At 49.7% G+C, this 25942-nt stretch overlaps 1 protein-coding gene across 2 annotated transcripts in view; it reads right to left on the bottom strand.

The window, feature by feature from the left end:
• GABBR1 (gamma-aminobutyric acid type B receptor subunit 1) overlaps positions 1 to 25942 on the bottom strand; it is an 844797-nt gene that overhangs the window by 43201 nt on the left and 775654 nt on the right. For both annotated transcript variants that reach the window (XM_069634794.1, XM_069634795.1), the window contains 5 exons: positions 25745 to 25895; positions 16625 to 16757; positions 15844 to 15960; positions 14670 to 14777; positions 7032 to 7125 (listed from right to left, as the gene is read on the bottom strand). In XM_069634794.1, coding sequence (XP_069490895.1) covers positions 7032 to 7125; positions 14670 to 14777; positions 15844 to 15960; positions 16625 to 16757; positions 25745 to 25895 — 603 coding nt within the window. The remainder of the gene's footprint in view (positions 1 to 7031; positions 7126 to 14669; positions 14778 to 15843; positions 15961 to 16624; positions 16758 to 25744; positions 25896 to 25942) is intronic.

Genomic DNA, 25942 nt, shown 5'->3' on the forward strand with positions numbered 1-25942 from the left:
ATGTCAAGCTGGAAGCCCTAGCTGCTTCTGGCACCAACATAATGTCTTTGATCTTAAACCGATGATATGAACCAGACTCCACCATAGACCCGGTCCGAACCACCTTGCTGGCCTGGAGGCGGTTATTTGCTGCGGGTGCCGAGGAACACCCATACTACAAGTGGCTCCCCGCTTGGCGGTTCCCTGGGTAGGAGCCCACAGGCGACATAGCCCTGGCACGACACTGGCAGACCCTGGGATACCTAGCCTTAACAGACTTCTACCCGGATGGGCTGTTCATAACTCTGCAGACATGGAAGCAGGGCCATTCGGGATCACCAATGGAACTACTACAATACTATAGACTTCGCGATGCCTTCCGTGGCGCATGGCCTGAATTCCCTAATGAACCTCCTGATTCCCCTGGGATTTCCTACATTGCCAATTCGGGTGGGGCCCACGGGGTGGTTTCCTCCTTATACAAACTCCTCCTCACTGCTGCCCCATTACAGCCCTCTAGGCCACGGGATGACTGGGCGTCTGAATTCGAAGTGGAACTCACGGACCAAATGTGGGGGAAAATGTGCTCCCACACTAATAAAGTCTCCCTGAACTTTCGATATCGCACCATCCAGTATAAATTGTTAAACAGGCTATACTACACCCCGCGTAGGATCTCCAGATTTGGCCGTTCTGATCCAACGCTCTGCCCTCGCTGTGGTGTGGAGGAGGCGGGCCATTTGCATATGTTCTGAGGATGCCCGCGGCTAGCTGCATTTTGGGAGGAGATCCTGAAAACCCTGTCGGAAATTTGTGACACTGTTATAGAGCCTGACCCGCTGGGTGTACTGTTTGGGATGTGGGGGGCCGGGGGAGCCAGAGGGCAGGCTAAGTTCCTAAATGTGAGCTGTATAATTGCTAAAAAGTGTATTCTCCAGAACTGGAAGTGCTCTGCCCCTCCTACCTTCCAGAAATGGTTGAATTTATTGACTTGGTCTCGGAACTGTGAGGAGGAATACCTCAATACCCTCCCGATCCGGTCTCGGCCTAAAAACATTTGGACTGCCTTTAACAGCTATCTCAATGGCCTGGATAATCCCTCCTCTGCAAACGACTCACCCTAATCAACTTTACTATATGCCATTATACCGGATGCTTTGAGGAGCCGCATCTCTTACGCATCCATCTCCCACTATCCTTATGCGCCACTGTACCTTGTTGTGTAATGATTTTGTCGCTTATTGCTGCTCTGATGCGTGTGAATGTTATTTGCCTCTGCCATCAAAAATAAAAATAAATAAAAAGAGAGCAAGAGAGAGAGCACGGAGGCAAGAAGGTAAAAAGAGAGCGAACACAGAGGCAAGGAGGTGATAATAGAGCAAGAGACACAGCATGGAGGCAAGAAGGTTGATAAAAGTTCACAGAGGCAAGAAGGTGCTAAGAGAGCTAGAGAGAGAGCATGGAGGCAAGAAGATGATAAGAGAGCGAGCACAGAGGCAAGAAGGTGATAAGAGGGCAAGAGAGCAAGAACAGAGGCAAGAAGGTGATAAGAGAGCAAGAGAGCGAACACAGAGGCAAGAAGGTGATAAGAGAGCAAGAGAGTGAGCACAGAGGCAAGAAGGTGATAAGAGAGCAAGCACAGAGGCAAGGAGGTGATAAGAGAGCAAGAGAGAGAGCACGGAGGCAAGAAGGTGATAAAGCAGACGGAGGCAAGAAGGTGCTAAGAGAGCAAGAGAGAGAGCATGGGGCAAGAAGATGATAAGAGAGCAAGAGAGTGAGCACAGAGGCAAGAAGGTGATAAGAGAGCAAGAGAGCGAGCACAGAGGCAAGAAGGTGATAAGAGAGCGAGCACAGAGGCAAGAAGGTGATAAGAGAGCACGGAGGCAAGAAGGTGATAAAAGCGCACAGAGGTAAGAAGATGCTAAGAGAGCAAGAGAGCGTGCACAGAGGCAAGAAGGTGATAAGAGGGCGAGCACAGAGGCAAGGAGGTGATGATGGAGAGGAGATATAGAGCACGGAGGCAAGAAGGTGATAAGAGAGCAAGAGAGCGAGCACAGAGGCAAGAAGGAGATAAGAGAGCAAGAGATCAAGCACAGAGGAAAGAAGGTGATAAGAGAGCAAGCACAGAGGCAATGAGGTGATAATGGAGAGAAGGAGATATAGCGCACAGAGGCAATAAGGTGATAAGAGAGCAAGAGAGCGAGCACAGAGGCAAGAAGTTGATAAGAGAGCGAGCACAGAGGCAAGAAGGTGATAAGAGAGCAAGAGAGAGAGCACGGAGGCAAGAAGGTGATAAAAGCGCACGGAGGCAAGAAGGTGCTAAGAGAGCAAGAGAGCGAGCACAGAGGCAAGGAGGTGATAAGAGGGCGAGCACAGAGGCAAGGAGGTGATGATGGAGAGAAGGAGATATAGAGTACGGAAGCAAGAAGGTGATAAGGAGTCAAGAGAGCGAGCACAGAGGCAAGAAGGTGATAAGAGACTGTACTGGCAAAAGCAGAGATGAGGAAGTGATAAGAGAGAGCAGGGGATAGAGAAAGTGTAGGAACACGAAAGGGAGAAAAATGTCAGAGAATGGAAAGGAAGGCGGGATGAGGAGAAAGAGATCTTAGAAGAGGAGAATATACTTGATGCTCCAAGGAACACGCTCAGGGGGGTTTTGACCCTAGATTGGTTCAACGGTTATGTAACCAGACAGTCCTGATGACAGACCAGAGCCAACCCCAGGGCCTGAGAAAGAGGATCTGAAGATCAGCACTAACAGTTACTAGGGGAGCTGACAGGCCGGTGCTGGAGGGGGCTGCAAGAGGACACTGGTCCATCCAGCTTGAAGAGTCTGATGCCAATTGGGTATGTCCAGAAAAAACGATGTGACATTGCGATCCATTGTGATTCACTTGTCGCCTGCCAAGAGAAGAGCACTGATGACCAAGAATTAAGTGTTCTGGAGCACTCTAAATCCCAGAGTATGTAAGCGACTGACTGATCCCTGCAGGGTCGGACTGCCGTGACCTAAATATGTGGACGGATGCAGGACCTCGGCCCTTTAGAAATCCAGACCGCACAATGTATGTGAATTCTTGACCTGAACACTGCTTTTGTTAAGTCAAGCATCCTGTATATCTTACTTCCATAGGGATCCCTCAGAGCCCAAAGTACCCAACAATATCTGTTGTAAACCCCAATAAAGAGATGTCCGGATCTGTCTCGTGCCTTCAGTTGATCCCTCCGCTGAGATAGTATACACAACGAGCTGGGAGACCACACAAGAGGTAGCTGGAGAATGCCCCAAAAATGCATTTCTAGTTTTGGAAAAACATGTTATCGGACAGGGTGCCTCACTGTCCAGTTCAAAGCCAGGCACCTGACAAAAGCAGCCAACACTTTGGAGGCCACAGGCAGTGACTAGAAGAGGCATGCTGCGCATGGCCATGGCTACTCTCTCTCGCCGACACAAACACACGAGTGCAGTGCACCCTGGGCACTCTCGTACAGATGTCACATGCCTTAGAAAGGGGTAACCACAGCGTCAGGGAATCTGAGGATCTGCCTTTTGGTCTCTACAGTGATCACTTAGAGGTCATGAGCAAGAGCTAGGAGGTGAGGCTCAGGGTTATGTTAGAAATCTTTTATACTGCACCAAATCACCAGCACAGTAGTGTCAAAGTGCGGAGGCTTGTGCGGGACAAAGGCAGCTGTGTCTCATTGCAACTACTAACCTCTCTGTCTGCCTTTTTCCACCACAGCTTAGGGGCAACGTGCAAGATGACATGGAGCAACACAGGTTCGATCCCTGGGTCCGCGCTTAGAAACCTCTGGGTATTAAGCGCGTTATAAATAACCTATCATTTCATATCACACTCCATATCTCATCCAACCGAGTGTTCATTTAGTTGGCTCTGCAGAGCACACTCCCCCACATTCACCCAACCAGATGTTAGTCGTAATACAGCTGCAGTGAGCAGTCTCCCACTCACTCATCCAGACATGTGTTAGCCTTGCTGGAGCTGCAGTGCCCACTCCCCTCTCACTCGCATAGCCAGGTTATCATCTTGTTGGAGCTGCAGTGCCCACTCCCCTCACACTCGCATAGCCAGGTGTTTGTCTTGCTGGATCTGCAGTTCCCACTCTCCCCTCGCTCACCCAGACAGGTGCTTACCTTCTTGGTCCTGGGGCACTGTGAGAAATCAAAGGGTGCCTCACCCGCAGATCCCCGGGGATCTCTCTCTCTCAGGTGGCCAAGGCACGGCCATCGCCTTTGAATCCAGACCCTGGGGGCTGGACCAGTGCAGGAGGATCACCTGGGGGAGGGGTCTTCAGGGAGAAGGGGTGAGGCAGCCAATGGTGAGACACAGCATTCCCCCCTTTTACGTTCATCTAACCCATCCTGATTTTTTAGGATTCTCTGAGGTCCCAAATCCCTCCCCACCTTTTTACACGAACACTGGGCCGAGGAAGAGGGTGACTGAGAGTAACAAGACTAACTCTCACACATCGTACTGGACATGTCCCACTAATCGGGTCAGGCAAAGTCAGGCACTTCAAGTGCATACACCGGATACCAATTAGCTCTCCTCACACGGATAAAAGGCAGAACCTAGATACACACTCAGAGCAAGGCGGAACACGAGTATGAGCAGAACTTACTATAGCAGAGAGACGGACCAAGGGGCGAGAGCAGCAGGTCGAAAATCACATGAGTTCCCTACTGGAGGTCATTGCCTCCGGCAGGCCGCCAAAGACATGTGCAGAATGCCAGAATCCACATCAGAAGGCTACATTGTGTATCAAGGATGCCAGCGACCCTGCTGGGTGACTGGCAGAGTTGGGGCGGCGAGGCCAAGCCTGTGGTACTAACCGTGACTCGTGAATGGGAAATTGTAAAACCAAGAAAGAAACGCACAGCCGGTGAATTGGCAAAGAAAGTTTGATATGATATGATGTGGCATTAATAACGCTCCTGTGCACAAGTGTTTCTAGGCGTGAAAATACAAAGAAGGGGAAACAAGGGAGTACAAAATAACGATGTTACGAGGCCTTGTGTCATTTAAATCACGCACGTGTGTGGAAGAGGGAAGGGGAGAAGTGCCAGGGGGGAAGGGAAGGGGGAAGTGCAGTTAACTCACAAGTGCAACCAGCGGGTGGCTCATAAGTGCAGAGAAGGGATTATAGGGTTACAGATACAGACCCTTAAGTGCTGGGGAGCCCGGAGGCAGTGCGAGGGCAACTGGACATTCAGGAGGGAGACCAGGTGACCAGTGCGTGGAGCAGTCTGAGCCTGACTCAGGGAGACCCAAAGTGTAATACGCTTGGGGAAGGGAGCCCCCTTGCAGGTTTTGTTGAACTTTGTTCTGAAAAGGTCTGAACCTGACAGAGGCGGCCACGTGAACTGTGTTTTGAAGAGGTCTGAGCCCGGCAGAGGGGGGCCTATGGGAACTATTTGTTGAAGCATTATTTGGGAGTGGAAAGAGAGACTTTAACATGGAAGGCCAGGCAGGACTCAATCCACGTTTTGTAATTGTTTATTGTGTTGAAAGCCTGAGCCAGAGTGTGTCATCCTGCCTATAGGGACAGCCTTACTCCGTGAGGTCTAACCTGGGAGGAGAGCCAATTCAGCGACATTTATTCTTTTGAACACTGGTTTTTCCTTTGCATACATTTCTCCTTTATACACATTTTGTACAAGAGATGGGGCAGGCATTAGGTTTTGTTAGCATAGGCCATTTTGATTTGACGGACTCCTCTAGGACTGTTTTGTTTATCGTTTGATGGTCAAAGATGGTCGTTTGACTACTCTCATCTTAAATATGTGGCAAAGTAGGAGTTTTTCCAACCCCAGAAACTTCAAAAACATTTTACAAATTGTACCTATTGTGTCAGTGTCATACTTATGAAACCATGCCTCCCCTACAGCCACTCACTGCCCCCTTATTCACCCAGCCAGGTGTTCATCACTCACCCAGCCAGGTGTTCATTTTGTTGGAGCTGCAGTGCTCCCTGCCCCATCACTCACCCAGCCAGGTGTCCATATTTTTGGAGCTGCAGTGCTCCCTGCCCCATCACTCACCCAGCCAGGTGTTCGTCGTTATTCAAACTTCAGTGCTCCCTCCTCCATCAATCACCCAGCCAGGTGTCCATATTTTTGGAGCTGCAGTGCTCCCTGCCCCCTCACTCACCCAGCCAGGTGTTCCTCACTCACCCAGCCAGGTGCTCATCACTCACCCAGCCAGGTTTTCATCACACACCCAGCCAGGTGTTCATCACTCACCCAGCCAGGTGTTCATCTTGTTGGATCTTCAGTGATTCCGCCCCATGACGCACCCAGCCAGGTGCTCCCGCCCCATCATGCACCCAGCCAGGTGTTCATCACTCACCCAGCCAGGTGCTCATCACGCACCCAGCCAGGTGTTCATCACTCACCTAGCCAGGTGTTCCTCTTGTTGGATCTTCAGTGATCCCGCCCCATCACGTACCCAGCCAAGTGTTCATTACTCACCCAGCCAGGTGCTCATCACTCACCCAGCCAGATGCTCATCAAGCACCCAGCCAGGTGTTCATCACTCACCCAGCCAGGTGTTCATCACTCGCCCAGCCAGGTGCTCATCACTCACCCAGCCAGGTGCCCATCACTCGGCCAGCCAGGTGTTCCTCACTCACCCAGCCAGGTGCTCATCACTCACCTAGCCAGGTGTTCATCACTCACCCAGCCAGGTGTTCATCTTGTTGGATCTTCAGTGATCCCGCCCCATCACGCACCCAGCCAAGTGTTCATCACTCACCCAGCCAGGTGCTCATCACTCACCCAGCCAGGTGCTCATCACGCACCCAGCCAGGTGTCGATCACTCACCCAGCCAGGTGTTCATCACTCACCCAGCCAGGTGCTCATCACTCACCCAGCCAGGTGTTCATCACTCACCCAGCCAGGTGCTCATCACTCACCCAGCCAGGTGCCCATCACTCGGCCAGCCAAGTGTTCCTCACTCACCCAGCCAGGTGCTCATCACTCACCCAGCCAGGTGCTCATCACTCACCCAGCCAGGTTTTCATCACTCACCCAGCCAGGTGTTCATCTTGTTGGAGCTGCAGTGCTCGAGCTTGGGTTGGATGAGCACGTCCAGATCCCCCTTTGGCTCCTCCTTGGTGAATTCCTGATTTAAAAAAAACACAAAAAAGCACGAGTTTAAAAGAAGAGCTTAACCTGAATATTAGTTTGCTGTTCTCTTTTCAACACACCTTGAAACACCAATATCAGACTGAGCCGCCCCCAGGTTCCATCACCCCATAAAGCCACATTCTAACCTACTCCACGTACACAAGATCTCCCTAAAGCAACCTGAGATGGCGGCGCTGGGCCGAGGCGCTACTTGTTTAATGTGTTTTCCATACTGTCCTTTTATATAGGTTGTCCCCCTTCTATAGATAATACACTGCCCCACTGGCTGCAGGTAACTTTGTATAGTTGCAGACTTATTATCACAAAATGTGCAGATCATTTTAAGTGAACACAGCGACTGGAGGAAGCAGGTTCTGAGGAATGTGAAGGCACTGCACGTGGCCAAGTCACCATCAATTATCACCCAACACTGGACCAAGACTGGGCTCTGCAAAGTCAAGAGGGGTTGCAACTAACAGCTCTGCACGTACATGTGTGTGTTATGCGCGATGCGGGTGTACGTGCAGGGTGGGGCCTGTCCCTAGGGATTATTGTGGGGGTAGCAATGTCTGGAAGGTCCTAGGAACTTAGCACCCCTGTATTCCCTTCAGGAATGTGTGCCACTGGAGCCTCCTTCAGGTGCCTTCTGCCTGTCTTCGGGCATTTCATTTTCCTTGTATCCCTTTGCCTGGCAGTCCCTTCATGTCTCTCCCTCTTGGGATGGGACTGGCTCTGTCATCATTGCTGAAGGTGGGGTGGGGGTGTGGGTGAGTCCCAGATATTGGGCAGATCAGGAGGTCCACTCTGACCGCAGTCGCCCTGAAAGGCTGTCCTTAATATACCCAGGACGCTATCACAAGCGAGGAAATGTACTTGACTGGACTGACTAAGGGGCCACACCCGAACCCCCAGAAGTAAGCCACGATGCAGAAAGATACTAGAAACAGTGGGGGGCATCAGATTGGGGCTGAAATGACCTGCAATGGATAGGCACTCACTCAAACAATCCATGGGCATCCCTGCGCCAGGCCGCGGTGGTCTCTGCATGGAGTGGCCTGACTAGCCCTGGGAGTTAGTTCGGTAGATGGTGGATCGCTCCCTCCTGTAACCCAACTGTTTCTGTCTTCTCTTGTGTTTGACAAAGGGGTTATATTGTGTGCTTTTCTTTTATGTAATTTTGCTTGAAGATTGTACTCATCACTGAGACCTTTTCAAGTGTAACGTTCAGCCCAGGGGCCCCTTTCTATCGTTCTCTAGAGCGAATGGTTGAAGCCATTGTATTGTAATTTGTAATTGGTTATTTATAACGCGCTTAATACCCAGAGGTTTCTAAGCACAGATCTGGGGATCGAACCTGTGTTGCTCTTCAGCGTCTTGCTTCCAAGGCGAGCGCGTTGCTCCTGAGCTATCCTATTCTAGAGGGACTCTGCTCTGGAATGGTTCAGACTGGTAATCAGTGGCTGCTCTTCCCGAGCAGGTGGCAGAGACATAACTAATGAGTAAGCGATTCTGCCTTCTCCTGCTTGGGGGTTGTCCTTCCGTCAAAGCCCCAATTTGAATTTGAATTAGAGTTTCAATTTGAGTGCCCTGTGTTAGATACTGTTTAAGCTATACATGCCCCTTCAGCCACCCCTAAATTGCTAACCTTGGACCCAGTAGACGAAAGTGCAAATTCCGACTTCCATACTAGACCAAAAACACAGATTGATTCTGAGCAAATCACCTTACCTCCCTGTGCATCACATTGTAAATTTGTCTAATGTAAATATGGAAGCAAAAATCTATAGGCTGCCGCCTAGCGCTGTACCCAGTACATGTTTCCCCCATGCTGGGAGCTGAACGCCACCAGACTCTGCAAACCACACTGACCTCTGCGAGTATCCTCGCGGGGAAGGAAATGTCGGGGAGCAATTGAACGCCTGCCTGCGGCCTAGATCAGACTGGCTAGCATGGACCAGCTTCCAGGAGCTGCTTTTGACACCCATGGCAACTGGTGCCAGACAATTCAATTCAATCTGGAAACTGACTTGGGAGATGCACGCTGGCTCCATTCTCCATTCTATGCTAGAGAAGGATTGTCTTAATTTGAAAGCAAGAACAGTTGCAGACGTTTTAGTAGTCTGCAAATGAACAAGTGTCCCCTATGTTACATGTGGGGTAGCTACGTATTTACCATGAGCATGTTACATGGGGGACGGGGGCAAGAATACCATATAATGATTTAACAATTTGCTAAACATTCATATTCCAGGAATTTCATTATTTTAATATAGGAAGGATTGCATTTTTGGTTTCAGCATGAATGTAACGTTTCATATTATACGGTGGACTCATTTATTGTTTAAAAAAATCTTTACGTGGGTACAGTATGTATTATATTTTTTTTTAATCTGGCTTTTTTTTTAGTTTATTACAAACTTTTTAACCAACCTCATACATCCCATCCTTTACATAAGTTTAAACGCATTTTGTTTGATCTCTAAAAAAAACTCCTCATTGTATAGTCCATTTCTTTTAGGCAAATTCTGGTCAATGTACTTCTTTATTTCTAATTTTCCCAAGGATCGCCGCTAGGAACTTCACAAGGGCACATGGCATTCTTTGGTTTTTACCCCATAAAGAGCTGCCCACCATCTTTGGGCACCCAGTCCATGTATTTTACTAGCTTGTGATATTTATGTGCGATTAGTATTATGTTTTTGTGTGTGAAGGTTAATGGATGGCGCTGCATCCAAAGAAACTTCTATTGAATTGAACTGGTGCCATACAAACATACCTATATGATGTCTCGGGAGGATGGCTCAGGGGCAACGTGCTCCCTTGGAAGCAAGACGGCACGGAGCAACACAGGTCCGATCTCCGGGTCCGCACTTAGAAACCTCTGGGAATTGAGATAAATAACCCATCATATCATATCTCTGTGCTTGAGAATGTGTCTAGAGGAGCATTCAGGCGCTCTAGAGTAATAATGCATCATGCTTAATGGACAAAAGGTTTTAGTTCACATGGAAGTTCGATTTGTGGCCCACTATGTACTAGATCCTCACTTGGCAGGGTGATGCCTGGCATCCATGAGTTGCTTTTGGCTCCCACTCGCCAAATCTTTCTTCTGATCCATTCCCTTGTGTTCCATGATCTCACTACAAAAAAAGGTTCTCTCTAAGGTGCTCCAGTGATCCTACTTTTTTAAGCTTTGAATTAGCCTTGAAAAAGGCCTGCATAGGTCAAAACACGTGTTGTCGGACACTCAACTTGTTGATACAGCAATGCATCATTTTGTAACAGTTGTAAATACTCTGTCTTACTGTGGTCACTTCTTCTATGGCAGACTGGGAGCGCATGCTGGCCAGGACATTTACCCGCTCAGTGTTCTTGTTTGTGGTGACCGGTCTTTGGCATGTTTGTGTCCAGACCCGTTCTGCCCCATCAAATCACGAATCACGTCTAGTAAACTTGATCTGGTGATGTGGAGCTGCTCATGCTTGCAGGCGCCTATATCTTCTTCTCCTGGTTGCTAGCTTCCTGCATCGCAGTGTTATTATTACGTGTCTGCCTTTCAGTGAGACACTGTGGTTTCAAATATATTTATGTTAACCCTTGCCCATCTATCTCTTCCCTTGTGATGGATGTTTCACTTTCACAGGAGCCCCAAACTGTTTAAATGTGCACCTCAGCGCAATGTCACTTTGTAACGTCCCTAGTCATGCAAAGAAGCCCAGAGAACTCGCCAGATACAAGACATCACAAGCAGTTTATATTCCCTCTCTCTCTCTCTCTCTCTCTCTCTCTCTATCTCTCTGTCTCTCTCTATCTCTCTGTCTCTCTCTCGATCTTTTCTCCTTCTCTTCCCTCCCTCTCTCCCTCTCTCCTTCTCTTCTCTCTCGCTCACTCTTCCTCTCTGTCTCTCTTTCTCCCTCTCTCTCTCTCTCTCTCTCTCTCTCTCTCTCTCTATCTCTATGTCTCTCTCTTGATCTCTTTCTCCTTCTCTTCCCTCCCTCTCTCTCTCCCTCTCTCCTTCTCTCTCGCTCACTCTTCCTCTCTGTCTCTCTTTCTCCTTCTCTTCTCTCTCGCTCTCTCCCTCTCTCTCTCTCTCTTCTCTCTCGCTCTCTCTCTCTCTCTCTCTCTCTCTCTCCCTCTCTCTCTCTCTCCCTCTCTCCTTCTCTTCTCTCTCGCTCACTCTTCCTCTCTGTCTCTCTTTCTCCCTCTCTCTCTCTCTCTCTCTCTATCTCTATGTCTCTCTCTTGATCTCTTTCTCCTTCTCTTCCCTCCCTCTCTCTCTCCCTCTCTCCTTCTCTCTCGCTCACTCTTCCTCTCTGTCTCTCTTTCTCCTTCTCTTCTCTCTCGCTCTCTCCCTCTCTCTCTCTCGCTCTCTCTCTCTCTCTCTCCCTCTCTCTCTCTCTCCCTCTCTCGCTCACTCTTCCTCTCTGTCTCTCTTTCTCCTTCTCTTCTCTCTCTCTCTCTCTCTCTATCTCTCTGTCTCTCTCTTGATCTCTTTCTCCTTCTCTTCCCTCCCTCTCTCCCTCTCTCCTTCTCTTCTCTCTCGCTCACTCTTCCTCTCTGTCTCTCTTTCTCCCTCTCTCTCTCTCTCTCTCTCTCTCTCTCTCTCTATCTCTATGTCTCTCTCTTGATCTCTTTCTCCTTCTCTTCCCTCCTTCTCTCCCTCTCTCTCTCTCCCTCTCTCCTTCTCTCTCGCTCACTCTTCCTCTCTGTCTCTCTTGCTCCTTCCCTTCTCTCTCGCTCTCTCTCTCTCCCTCTCTCTCCCTCTCTCTCTCTCTCTCTCTCTCTCTCTATCTCTCTGTCTCTCTCTTGATCTCTTTCTCCTTCTCTTCCCTCCCTCTCTCTCTCTCTCTCTCCCTCTCTCCTTCTCTCTCGCTCACTCTTCCTCTCTGTCTCTCTTTCTCCTTCTCTTCTCTCTCTCTCCCTCTCTCTCTCTCCCTCTCTCCCTCTCTCATTCTCTTCTCTTTCGCTCACTCTTCCTCTCTCTCTCTCTCTCCCTCTCTCCTTCTCTTCTCTCTCGCTCACTCTTCCTCTCTGTCTCTCTTTCTCCTTCTCTTCTCTCTCTCTCCCTCTCTCTCTCTCTCCCTCTCTCATTCTCTTCTCTCTCGCTCACTCTTCCTCTCTGTCTCTCTTTCTCCTTCTCTTCTCTCTCGCTCTCTCTCTCCCTCTCTCTCGCTCTCTCTCTCTCCCTTCTCTCTCGCTCTCTCTCTCTCTCTCTCTCTCTCTCATAATGATATAAGGCAGGGATCATTCATGTCATTGCAAGATGGAGAAACAGTGCAGGGAATGTATCCTGGTACTTGCTGTAGCTTCTCCTGCCCTGGTAATCAATCTTCACGTTTCCCAGTCCCTTTCAGAGCTTACTCTGAGGGGTTTAATGCATCATGTTAAATATTGAGAAATGTGCAAGCAGAAAACCTACATATCCTGATCCAGGAGCAGCTTTCTCGAATGCAGGCAGCCAGTCAATAACTTTATTTCTGCCAGGAGGCCATGCAAGTACAACATAAGACACACACATTTGAATCACAACAAATGGCAATGCACCCTTGCAGGAAATGAAGAAACCAAGGGCTATAGCCTTGGAATCCATCTTAAAGTCGGCAAGGCCATGGCTCAATTAAGTTCTATTCAAATTAGCCACGGGTGCGGACAGCCCTCTTCCATTAGCGGTACCCCAGTACCTTGTCCCCACTGCAACTCTATTTGCGCCTGAAAGCAATGGCTGATGTGGCCTGATGTCCAGGGCATAGTCATTGTTATAGGAGGGGTGGGCTCTGATTTCATTAGTACTGTTTTGTAGTGGGTGGCACATCGTGTCAATGCCCGGGGTGCCTTTGCCCAATCTATAGTCCCTAAGTTCAATTTGTATGAAATCGAAGACACTCTGCCCCTGGTAATGTAGTCTGGTGCAGTTTGTGGTGTCCTCTCTAATAATGGGCAAGCAGCCACATGGATCTCAGACCCAGTGGGTGCACTTATCTATGAGCCCCTACCTGGCATCTAAATGTTTAGGGGCCAATTTAGGTGCCCTGTCATGAATACTGATCCCTCCTTGCTGCCCCCTCTCGCTTGACCATTTTCCATACTTTGCCCCTGCTGTTGTCTACAGGACCTGGGGCGAGTACCACCGGGGACTAGAGTTTGATCTGCATAGCCAGCCCCTCCAGCTGGCTTAACACCCATCTCATTAGCTCTGGATCCCCGATCCCCCTGCCAGGCTGCAGTCTGCTGCAATAACTGCACAGCTTACTTCAATGGACTTGGAGTTCCAGCAGAGGTGCCTAGGAGATTTGTAGCCTGGGCCCCTCGTTGGACAGAGCTCTGTTGGGGCCAGAGTTCACTCCAGTTGCATAGCTAGTACTGGTCAGATTTGGGCAGGCCTCTGGATTGCAGAGATCTCTCTCCTCCAGGGGTTGGGGAGCCCCCGTAATGGCCTCCATTCTGAGGGATGACTCTCCCATGGCTCCCCCTTTTCTTTGCACCGCGAGAAGGGCCAAAAGCAGCTTCTTTAGGTCTGCTAATTCGGCAAGGACAAGATTACACTTACATCCATGTGCCACCGATGCCCCTTGTTGGCAGCTTGATCGGAGGTGTGCGAGGTGGCCGATGACTAGTTACTCGAAATAAAAGGAGAGCTGAGCAGTCCAGCCCTCCTTCTGTTTCGAGTACATAGAAATCAGGCAGCCCGCACTGCATGGTTACACCTGCTGCCTGCAGGTGTCAGTACTTTGGTTTAGAAAAAAGAAAAGGCGATGCAGCATGTATAACCATGCAGCCTCTTACACGGCTGCCTGAGGTGTCGGCAGGCTGGGGCTAGTCGGGGGTGGGTGTCGGCAGGGCCCTGGCCCGGGAGCCCTTTTTGGAGATTGCTGGGGCCCGGCTGGCCCCGGGCCCACTTAAAGCCTTGACTGCCAACCATCACAAGTGCCTCGATCCAGCAGCAGTGCCTTAGTAACGGGGCCAACAGCCTGGAGCATCTGCTTTCTCCTTCCTCACAACCAAAGACCAAAACCTTCTGCCCAAACACCTCCACACAGAAGACAACCTCACCCTCTAAAGGCAGCAAAAACCTGGCTAATCAACAAACACCGGGACGAGACCAGTACCAAAACTCATGTCGCTAATCTTTCATTGGGCAGCGCCAGTACTTTTGAGCTGAAGTGCTAATCTCTAATTGATTGGTACCAGTACTTCTCAGAAGGGATGATGCACATTTATTGGGCTGGTATAAACATGGTTGGCATTTTTTCAATGGGCATGCTCCTGTGTCCCAGCCCCCACTTCTCCTGGGGGCAATGCTGTCTCCTTCGTCTCAGTAGCTACAACCATCTTCACAGCAGAAGACAGGAAGCGGCCAGTAAACATCTAATGAAACATGCCTGGTTACCAGTAGATTACTTCACGGTCCACACTCCTATAATACTGCCTTGAGCAGGTTCCTGGCAACCCAATGTCCTATCAGCAGTGGGAGCTTCCCACCAGCAGTGGCCAGTCGGTGCCACAGGAACCCACCAATGGTCACTGTAATAACCGTCTTACCTCGATCGACCGCTGAAGGGGGTCCACGATCTGCCAGATGGCCAGCGTCAGGATGTCCAGGCCCAGCAGGAGCCCCACAGTGGTGTACAGCTTCCAGGGGTGCAGGGTCTGTGGAACAACAAGGATTCAGCTTGAACGAGGGTGGTGTACTACACATATAAGAGTTACATTCTCTTCCTCTCTTTCTCGATGTATTCCTCTCTTCTTTTCTGCCCTGCCTTTCTATACCACTCCCCTCCTGGGAATCTGTTTGAAGTGCTACTCCTGTGGAAATCTGTTATTCCCGTGGCTATGTTGGCCTATGGAAGTCTTTCTTCACTGCCCATGTTGTTTATGATATAAGTCTGTTATCAGTGTGCTCGTAGGGGTCTGTGTTCCCTGTCCATGAGGTGGGCAAAGGAAAACAATTGTCAAAGTCTGTGCTTTGGACATATTTGTTGTTCCTGCAGCGGACAAGGCAGCGATGCAGAAGAAGGCTCCCTTCACTGCAGGGTCTTTAACGCACTTGCTGTGATAGTGGGAGTCTGTCTTCACTGCGCATACTGTGAACGGAAGACAATTGTCTTTGTTGGGATTTCTTCTCGATGGTGACATATCCTCTTCTTATAACCTACCCTTTTGTGCCCGCTATAGATGTTATAACGTTTACAGATAATAGGGTGGTGGTATGGACAGCTTAGACAGACCCGTTCCAATTTCTAACTTTAGGGACCACAGGAGAGGTCCTCTTGGACGACAGCAGGGCCAATCTTAAGGCACGAGTCAGTCCTGTGCAGATGGAAAATTCTGCAAAGGGTAGGATCCAGACCATAATGATAGGGATTGGTCACTATAACTCCAGAGGATGTAGTGCCTAGACAGAGTCATGGTGACTACAAGGGGCAATCTTGTAGTCAAGGATAAAGATGTGCCATTGTGTTTCCCCAAAACTCCTAACACTCTAATGGCTCCATCCCAATGTGCATGCTCCAACTGTCTATGGTATTGGCCATCTTGGAAAGCAACAGTATTGAACAATCAAGGAGCAGGTGCCGTGCCTTAGGAAGGGTAAACACAAGAAGGCTTTTCTCGCATCCCGCTGCGGTGTGACTCTGCCCCTTGAAACTGCTCGGTCCATACACGGATGGGGGTCCCTGTCTCCTCGTCACCACCATCCCGCAAGTCAAAGTCTCACCTTGCGTTTCTCCTTCTTTTCTTCTTTCTTGGTGAACACTGTGTGCACCCACCAGATTTTGGTGAACATGCTGCCGTATGCCAGGCTGAACCCGAGACCCAGGAACCAGAGCCGTGCCTGCACGGAAAGGGCAGAAAAAGAGATTTCAGGAGGAACTTGGGACCCAGAAAACTCATAGACAGGCATACAGGGCACAAAGGTAAAAAGGCAGGACACAGGCATAAAAGGGACTAACATGAGTATTGGGACTGGGGGAGGAGCAAAAGAGTGACTCTAAAGAAATATAAAATTAGTCCAAGTGGGTAAGTTAATCAGATGAACCATCAAACGGATATATTAGCTATTTCAGATTTGCTGGGTGCACCTGTGTTTGCATTTTAGAATTAAAAACTGTTCATTTGAATTGAGAGTTTAAAACCTAAATATATCATTAAGAGTATGCACAAATGTAATGGATATTCATAATTTTGAAGTACTATCATGTTACACCGATACCAATTCGGGCAGAAACAGAGGAACCCAATGGTTCATTACCTTGGGTTCTTTCATATCAAACTTCTAACAAACACTAACAGTCAGATGTCTACAATCATTCATGCTGATTATACGCAATGTTTTGACTTTCTTTTTCCTCACAATACTGTCTTCTTCAGGGCAATCAAAATTCACAAATGTTCAAAGCGACTGGCGTGCCCTTAGGTTTTCTCTCTGCTAATGCAGTGATACTTCTTCAACTATCTGAAAGGAGACATTCTCTACGTCTCTGCGGGGGGCCACATACTTGACACACAAACGGGAACTGCCAGATCTCGATGTGATGGCCATCAAGCCCGAGAGGGAACACAGCCGCCAGTGCCAGGATGCAGCCCATCGCCGTCATGTTGTTCAGGTAGGGCTGTGAGTTCTGGATGTACCTGTGCAAGAAGAGACACGATATGCCGTCAGCCTCACATCATTGCACCCACGCTGACCCAGTACAAGAGGCCGCCACCCATTGAAATGTGGTGTGATCAAGTGTACTCTGGCAACCATATCTTACATGTCTAGAAGATCCTGTGTGGCGGCCCGTTTGAAGTGGCCGTGCGGTGGGTGTGCAAAGGTTATGCCACAGTATTTGCAGCCTGGGCACCTTTCTCACACTGCACATTTTGCAAAACAGATTTGTTTGTTTGTTTGTTTTAATATTTGTAGCGCGCACCAGACCAAAGGGTATCAGGGCGCAAAGAGCATCAAGAAGGTTGTTCAGCTTTGGTTACATTGCTGTGCGAAGTCAAACATGAAGTACAACATAGCAAGATTTACATACATTTACAAAAGTAGGACACAAGTTACACAACGGTGAGACACCATAGAAAACAGGAGTAGGAGTAATATACATATGTACAGTGCATGCAGGGATGTTAATCAGGGCAGAATTGGGTGACTGTCATCAGTCATTTTCCTTGAGCCAGTGGACGAGATTGGACCTGAAGCGTGTGTAGGGTAAGTCTTCCCTCAGTGGCGGAGGAAGGGAATTCTAATATTGGGCAGCTTTAACCGGGAAGCTACTTCCTCCGGTCTTGGTGCGTTTGAATCTGGGCACCAGTAGGAGATTTGCATTGGCAGATCTCGTAGGGCGGTTGGAATGTTGTCTGGTGAATCTAGCTGTAAGGTATTGTGGGGCCGTAGAATGGAGACATTTATGTGTCAAGGAGGCGGTTTTGAGGAGAATTTTGTCTTTTGTGGAGAGCCAGTTGTTGGATCTTCCAAGGTCGGAAATATGGGCTTTCTTGGGGAAGCTTAAGGCCGCTCTCAGAGCATTGTTTTGTAGGATCTGTATTTTATTCATTATGTATTTGTTACTGCGCAAGTATAAGGCCCTGCAATAGTCCAGGTAGGACAAGACAAGGGCTCTTGCTAGGGTAATGCAGTTATTGGAGGACAGGAAGGGTTTGGCTGCTCTGATTAGCTTGCAGGTGTAGGCGGCGGATGAGGCCATGGAGTTGACCTGTTTAGCGAAGGTGAGTGTGGAATACAGGTAGAAGCCTAAGGTTTTGACATGCGCAATGCATTCATCGAGGCAAGAGAGGGAACGTTGCTGGAGCCTACTGGACTGCTGTGGTGAGTGGCAACATTGCAGGGAGGTGGATGGAGCTTGGAGGATCTTAGTAAAAATAAATGCCATTAGGGAGGATCCTGAGTGGGAAAGTGTCTAGGGACTGGGAGTCTACCTTGCAGGTGCTTCATTTTATGAAGTCAGGATAGCCATGCTGATGTAGGACACGTGGGTGGAATCAAAGATAACAATAGGAATTGCTAGGCAGTGTCCAGGGAATGATTTGTGCACAAGGCATTGTGTCTGGATCTTCTGGGATGGCTTGATGAGCCTACTAGGATGAGCCGGTCCCGAGTAGAGGGATGCGGGGAGTTGAAACCACGTGGTTCAGGGTATTTTGGGTGTCTTAAAATCCGATTGTGTTGATTTGGAGTGTTATAAATATGCAGATGTGTGGGTTTTGAGTTGTCTAAATTCTGAGGCTGACGGATGTGGGGTGGAGGTGCCATCATTCTAACTGTATGCAGGTTTAGGGGTGTAATAGTTAAGTGGGTTTAGGTTTTCACTGTATTTTGGAAGAACAGGCCTCTGGTTCCTCCTGCTACTAGCCCAATGTACTAGGACAGGCAGCCAGGCCTCTTCTGGGAGCTGAGGGAGATGTAACTAAGGCGAGTTCCTCTGGGCCAAGGGGCAGGAGCACCACTCGCGATTCCCTCTGGTTGGTTGAGAAGGCTGGAATTTGCAGAATCCAGCAGTGTTTTGACTTCATATTCTGCACTTGGGAGGGTTGCAACAACAAAGGCGCTAGGGAGTCTTCTGCGCCAGGGAATTCCTCGAATACAAATTCATAGAATATTTTTGACCGAATTTCGCTGACAAAATATGCTGGGGTAGGGGGCGGGTAAGGTAATAAAAAAGGTAGGGGGTAGACGGGAGGGCCTCTTCCCGCATATATAAGTGAGGGAATTGATTAAAAGAAAAAAAGAAAATCGACGAATTCGTATTCGACAAATTCTACTCAATGGAATCACACAGAACCACAACAAAGCATTCAGGTTGTCATTTCCAGGTGACGGTTAAGTCTCTGTGCTTCAAGACACGCCCATGCAATTGGCAAACATTATTCCCTTAGATAATAGTAACGCTGGAAGCTAAGCCAATCATAATCGTGGATCCTTTCACCTATCACTGGAGGGCGCCGCATTTGAAGCTTTCTGGGCAGTAAGCTTTGTATCCAGACATCCTATTCAAATGCTGGTCAGATCTGATCATGGGAGCTCGTGCCACAGGCTTCCTGGGCTCAAAGTAGGCAACACCACAGATGGCCACAGCGGTTTCCTTTCACCCCAAGGTTGGCACATTTAGCCATGTGACTCCTCCAGAGTTTCCAATGCCAGAGCGCCACCTACGGTCTTGGTGCCAGGGAGCGGGTATGTTTACTGATCCGTGTCTGGGGGGTCTGAGGAGTGTGAGTTTGGGGGTGTAATGCTTTGCTGGGGTAACACCATTTGAAGGGATGTTTGTTTTTGGTAGTTTCGTTCTGGGTGTGGGGGTGGACGGGTGGAGATTTGAAGTGTGGTTGTTCTGTGCGTGTTTTAGGGTGTGCATGGTCTCCAGAGTCAGTGTTTTGGGGGTATCTCATAAGACATGACTGATTTTCCGCACAGGATTTGGGCCCTTTGGTTTTGGGTTACAGTGATTTGGGCTGACTTTTAACACACAAGTACGTTTGCTCTCTAAAGATGACGGGTTTGTTCTTCGGGGGGCATTGCTCTGTGGTGACTTACAGGGAATTACTTTATGCTAATTCTTTAAGTTTCTAGGTTTTGCAATAACTCACAGGACATGATAGAGTTGCCTTTACAAGACACATATGAATGTTCTTCAAGGATGCGTGATAACATGGACCAACCCGCAGATACCACTTTCATTCACATTGAGGTGTGAGACGCAGTTCTGACTCTGCGCGGCGCCGCTCTGCTACAGAGGACTAGCCGCTTACCTGCAATGCACTTGGATTGTGTGTATTACAGGTGCCACCCATTCTGGCTTCCATCTCTGCCCCGCCTAGTGGTGCCAACTTGGGGATTTCTTTCCTTGTCCCGGATCAGGGCGTTACCGCTGGCAAAGGGTGTTGCTGGTGTAAGCAGGTGATTGGAGAGTAGAAAACCTCTGTGTCCATCCCAGGATACCACGTGCAAACCCATTAGACTAGGCCTGTGTCACGTGGATGGCCCGAGGCTGACCAATAGGCAACGCCCTAACCTACACATGTGCTCACAGGGGTTCCAGCCTCTAGGCCCCAGCTGCAGAGCACAAGGTTTTGGGTAATGTTTGAAAAAGAGGTTAATTGCGCTAAAATACAATAAACGAGGAGCAAAAAGTGAGGACAAAGGATTTGTATGTCTCTGTCAAAATGACAAGGGCGTGAGAAATTAAATGATAAGAGGCTATTCCTGGCTGATACTGAAACTGCACTGGTTACCTGGCCACCCTCTAATCTGGGGCCCAGGCCCCCCCCCACCAGTTGCATACCTGCACTGCCTTCCTGGCAACCCCCGCACTTGGGGACTGTTTTCTGTATCCCTACAGCCCCACCACCAGCACTTGACACCTGATGTCTGCACACACCCCTGCACTTGCCACCAGTTGGCCGTACTTCCACTTATTGTTATTTATTCTATTATCCCATGTTCTGCACTGTCTCCTCCCCATTCTCCCCTGCACCTTCCCCCTTCCCCTTCCCATGCACTTGAGCGATTTGAATGACACTTGGCCTCGTAGGATTGCTGTCTTTGTCTTCCCTCTGTTCCCCCTCCCTTGCCACGTCGCGCCTTGAAACACTTGTGTATAGGCGCGTTATGAATGCCATATCATTTATCATATCAAGGCCGCTCTGATGAAGTCTTTCTTTAGCACAGTTCATCAAGATTACACCAACGTTCACATAAAGTTGGTTGCAAAAGTAACAGTTCAAAAACACAAAGTCGCTCACAGGTCCTGAGTCGGCTCTCAGGCTCCTGATCCTGAAGCTCATCTCAGGTAATTGTCAAAGGAGCACCAATTTCATACCTGTCTGTTGTTGGTGGATGTTCAGGCAGTTATTATTATTGCCCTCCACCAGGGGAAGAATCTCGCTGGACTTTCCTGCTTTAGTCTGCATGCGGGCTCGACCTAAAGGAATGCAACCAAGTCCTGCACAGCACAGGGCAAATCTGACTCTTACCCACAGGGTCTTCTTCAGGGATTCTCACTAGCTCTTTAGACCCAGTAAACAGGCTGCCCAACAATGCCTCCTTTCCTGGACAAACTCCTGGAAAAGATGGCCATCTCCCCGTTTACTCTCCACACTGAATCTGTTGGTTGTCTCCATGACCATCAGTCTGGCTTCAGAGCAGCCAGAGGCACATAAACTGCTGTCCTGGACAGCTGTGAAGATCTGCTCTCTAAAGTTCTCCCCTCTGTCCTCATCCTCCTTGACCTTTCCTCTGCTTCTGATACGGTCAATCACGCCACTCTGATCAATCGACTCTGTGACAACCTGGGCATCACTGATCAGGCCCTGGCGTGGCTGACCTACTTCTTCCTGGACCGACACTCCCAGGTTCAATTTAGGTCCTTTCTCCCCACATGTGGTGTCCCCCAACCTAGCTCTTTGGCCCACCTGATCTCCACCTTCTCTCCCAACTTTCAGTGTTATTTTATTTAATTGTTTTATTTATTTATTGTGCATTTGCCAATATAAACATGACATTTTATACAGATGCAGATAACACTCAACTCTCTTTCCAGCTTCCCTCAGCCTCCTCTCCTTCCTCGCTCATTCCTGATTGTCTGTCCGCGATTCAGGATTGGTGTGCCTCCAACGATTCTGCCTTAATGCCAGTAAGACTGAGAGCCTCCTCATTGGGACCCCTGCTGCAGCTTTCCCTCTCTCACTCTGGCTACCCTCCTCAGGTCCTCCTCCCTCACTGTCCTGTGAGGCAAAGAACATTTGTGTCATCTTCGACTCCACTCTCTCCTTCTCTCCTCACATCAGGGACCTTGCCAAGAAGGCCCACGTCCAGCTGCACCTTCTCAGGGGTATTCTACCTTTTCTCACCTTCCACCAGAAGCTCACTGTCTCCAGAGCCCTGGTGCTCTCCAAGTTGGACTACTGCCATAGCTTCTTTCTCAATCTTCCTACCTCTACTCCTCACCCCCTGCAACTAATCCAGAACAGGACTGCCAGACTTATCTTTGGACTCAAACCCAGGGACCGCATCTCTCCTGCCCTGAAATCTCTCTACTGGCTCCTGGTGGCGGCAAGGATCAAGTTAAAGACCCTCTGCATTGTCCACAAGACTTTCTGGGGCCAAGGCCCTCACTATATCCAACTCCCTCTGCCTAAATACCTTACTTCTAGAGCCCTTCACTCAGCTACCTCTAACTCTCTGAGGGTCCGACGCTTCTCCAAGCAGAGAGTGGGGGATAGATGTCTCTACTCTGCAGGTGCCTCCCTCTGGAATGGCCTCCCTGCCCCTCTCAAACTTGAGCCGGAACACCTGAAGTTCCAGAAGAGGCTCAAGACCTTTCTTTTCTCCTCTGCCTTCTCTCTCTTGCTTCCTTGCTAACTTACCTGTGTGCAGCACCAACTGGTTGCTTGGTTCCCTCAGAGTCTCACTTGGTACCAGGCTCCCCATCACCAGTCTTCCTTGCACTGCCTCCTGGTCTACTGCGCACTTAGGGGCTGTAAATGTAACCCCTACGGCCCCTTTACCTCCTTTGCACTTAACCAGAGCCATGCTGCCCTGATCGCACTTCTCCCCCTACCTTTCCCCTGCACTTCCCCCCAGCCTCTTCCCCTGCACTTTTCATTGTTGCACTTGCACAATCCCAATGTCACAAGGCCTAGAAGGATCGTTTGTCTTTTCTCCCCTCCCTTGTCTTGTGGCGCCTAGAAATACTTGTGGACAGACCCGTTATAAATACCTTATCATATCTTATATCTCTGCCTGGTAGGCCTTGTCACCTGATCCTGATCGCGCCACTGACTCCTCCTACTAGCCCCATTAGGATCCCTCTTACCCTCTGTTGTCTTAGCCAGTCTCCAGCGCACCCTACCCCCCTTCTGAGCTTTCTGAACTAACTCCACCTTTGTCTCCCTCACTTACCTCTGAAGCTTGTGCATGTCTCCCACTTATGACATTTCCCTTACTCCATCCCCTCTTTATACTTCTGCTCGGGTGGTAAAAGGGGCAGAAGTGGGGGCACCAATGCAGGCACATGTCACTAAGGTGTGCTATTTCCCCTTTTGTTCTAATCCGTGGCTCGTGCGGTCGGGTGAAAAAGGGCCTGCACGCCGCATTTGTTGCCAGGGGTTCACAGGCCTCTTTTGCGCTCTGACAGCAAGTGCCTCGGAACTCCAGAATCTGGTGTGTACCTGCTTTTTGCTGAACATTTCTATCCATCAACCTGCATCGCTCTACGGAGAGGGAAGGGGCCAACGGGGATCCTCGACAGACCACATCCGTGTTGACATCACAGAGCAGATTGTCTTCCCGGGAGCCCAGGGTCTCTTGAACATCTCTTCGTATGCCCAAGCAGAAGACGACATCACAGGCCCCGTGTGTGGGGTGAGCAAAGGGAGACCTTCTATAGCTTGAAGCATCTGATAAATGAAGTACTTCTAAGGAATCATGGCAGATTGCTCGTCCGAACATTGGAGAATGTCTCCCTTTCTGGGGCTTTCATGGCACAGATGAAGACTCCCCAAACTTGCACCTCTGAACCAGAATAATTAACACATTTTTTCATCCTGAACATGCACTGGACCCTGAGAATCAGCTAACTCTGCATCTTTGACCTTCACTCGGGAATCAGGGCCATCTTTGTCTGAATCCTAGACCAGCACTGGGTGCTAAGGACCAGCTAAGTCCTGCATCTGTGTCCTGTACTGGGGGCTGAGAACTAGCTAAGTCCTGCATTCTGGATGCACTGGGGCTAAGAATCAGCTACATCCTGCATCTTGGATCTGCACTGTGGGCTGAGGACCAGCCAAGTTCTGTATCCAGCAACTGCCCTTTGGGTTGAGGTCCAGCCAAGTCTTACATCCGGCATCTCCATTCTGCATTGAGGACCAGCTAAGTCCTGCATTCTGGGTCTGCACTCTAAGCCAAGGACCATCCACGTTCTGCATCCTGGACTTGCACTCTGCACTGAGGACCAGCTAAATCCTGCATTCTAGAGCTGCACTCTAAGCCGAGACCAGCCACGTTCTGCATCCTGGACCTGCACTCTGCACCGAGGACCAGCTAACTCCTGCATTCTGGGTCTGCACTGTAAGCCAAGGACCATCCACGTTCTGCATCCTGGACCTGCACTCTGAACTGAGGACCAGCTAAATCCTGAATTCTGGGTCTGCACTCTAAGCCAGGGACCATCCACGTTCTGCATCCTGGACCTGCACTCTGCACTGAGGACCAGCTAAATCCTGCATTCTGGGTCTGCACTCTAAGCCAAGGACCATCCACGTTCTGCATCCTGGACTTGCACTCTGCACTGAGGACCAGCTAAATCCTGCATTCTAGAGCTGCACTCTAAGCTGAGACCAGCCACGTTCTGCATCCTGGACCTGCACTCTGCACCGAGGACCAGCTAACTCCTGCATTCTGGGTCTGCACTGTAAGCCAAGGACCATCCACGTTCTGCATCCTGGACCTGCACTCTGAACTGAGGACCAGCTAAATCCTGAATTCTGGGTCTGCACTCTTAGCCAGGGACCATCCACGTTCTGCATCCTGGACCTGCACTCTGCACTGAGGACCAGCTAAATCCTGCATTCTGGAGCTGCACTCTAAGCCAAGGGCCAGCCGCGTTCTGCATCCTGGACCTGCACTCTGCACCGAGGACCAGCTAAATCCTGCATTCTGGGTCTGCACTGTAAGCCAAGGACCATCCACGTTCTGCATCCTGGACCTGCACTCCGCACTGAGGACCAGCATAGTCCTGCATTCTGGATCTGCACTCTAAGCCAAGGATCAGCCAAGTTCTGCATCCTGGACCTGCACTCCGCACTGAGGACCAGCTAGGTCGTGCATTTTGGATTTGCACTCTAAGCCAAGGATCAGCCAAGTTCTGCATCCTGGACCTGCACTCCGCACTGAGGACCAGCTAGGTCGTGCATTTTGGATTTGCACTCTAAGTCAAGCACCAGCCAAGTTCTGCATCCTGGATTTGCACTCTGCACCGAGGGCCAGCTAAGTCCTGCATTCTGGATCTGCACTCTAAGCCAAGGACCAGCCAAGTTCTGCTTCCTGGATCTGCACTCTGCACCGAGGACCAGTTAAGTCCTGCATTCTGGATCTGCACTCTAAGCCAAGGACCAGGCAAGTTCTGCATCCTGGATCTGCACTCTGCACCGAGGACCAGCTAAGTCCTGCATTCTGGATCTGCACTCTAAGCCAAGGACCAGCCAAGTTCTGCATCCTGGATCTGCACTCTGCACCGAGGACCAGTTAAGTCTTGCATCCTGGACCAGCCAGATTTGACATCTTTCACCTGCCCTCTGTTCTAAGTGCCTGTAACTCCGAAATGCAAGTCCACCGCTTGTGGACAAGCCTCAATACTGCCCTCCAAGCTTGGTATACCTGCCAGATAGTGACGCACAATATTTTGGGGTGTGCAGTGACTTGTGGTTCAGTATTTCGGGTGGTAGGGTTTGTGGCGCTGTTTATTGGGGTACTTTCCCTGAGGGTGAAGTTGTTGTGGGTGCAGCTTTTGAGGGCAAGGCGCATGAGGTCCAACAGTTAGTGTTTTGGGGAAGAGCCTGATCTTTTTTTGTTCTGACCCATAGCATTTGTGGCTCAGCATTTTGGGGGCACTCACCGAACATGGCTGTTGTAGACGTTGAAGGACAGGCAGATGATGCCCAGCAGGATGCCCAGCCCAGCCAACACTGAGACGGAGATGAAGAGCTTCTGCGACAGGTAGCGGAACGTGATGATAACCTTGGTGTGGTCGTTTGGGGGACTGTCACCTACAGGAAGAGGAGGCGAGGAATGAGAAGCTTCTTCAAAACATGTA

The sequence above is a fragment of the Ambystoma mexicanum genome, chromosome 13 (genome assembly GCF_040938575.1).
Source record: "Ambystoma mexicanum isolate Mex_15411 chromosome 13, UKY_AmexF1_1, whole genome shotgun sequence".
Classification (NCBI taxonomy): Eukaryota; Metazoa; Chordata; class Amphibia; order Caudata; family Ambystomatidae; genus Ambystoma; species Ambystoma mexicanum.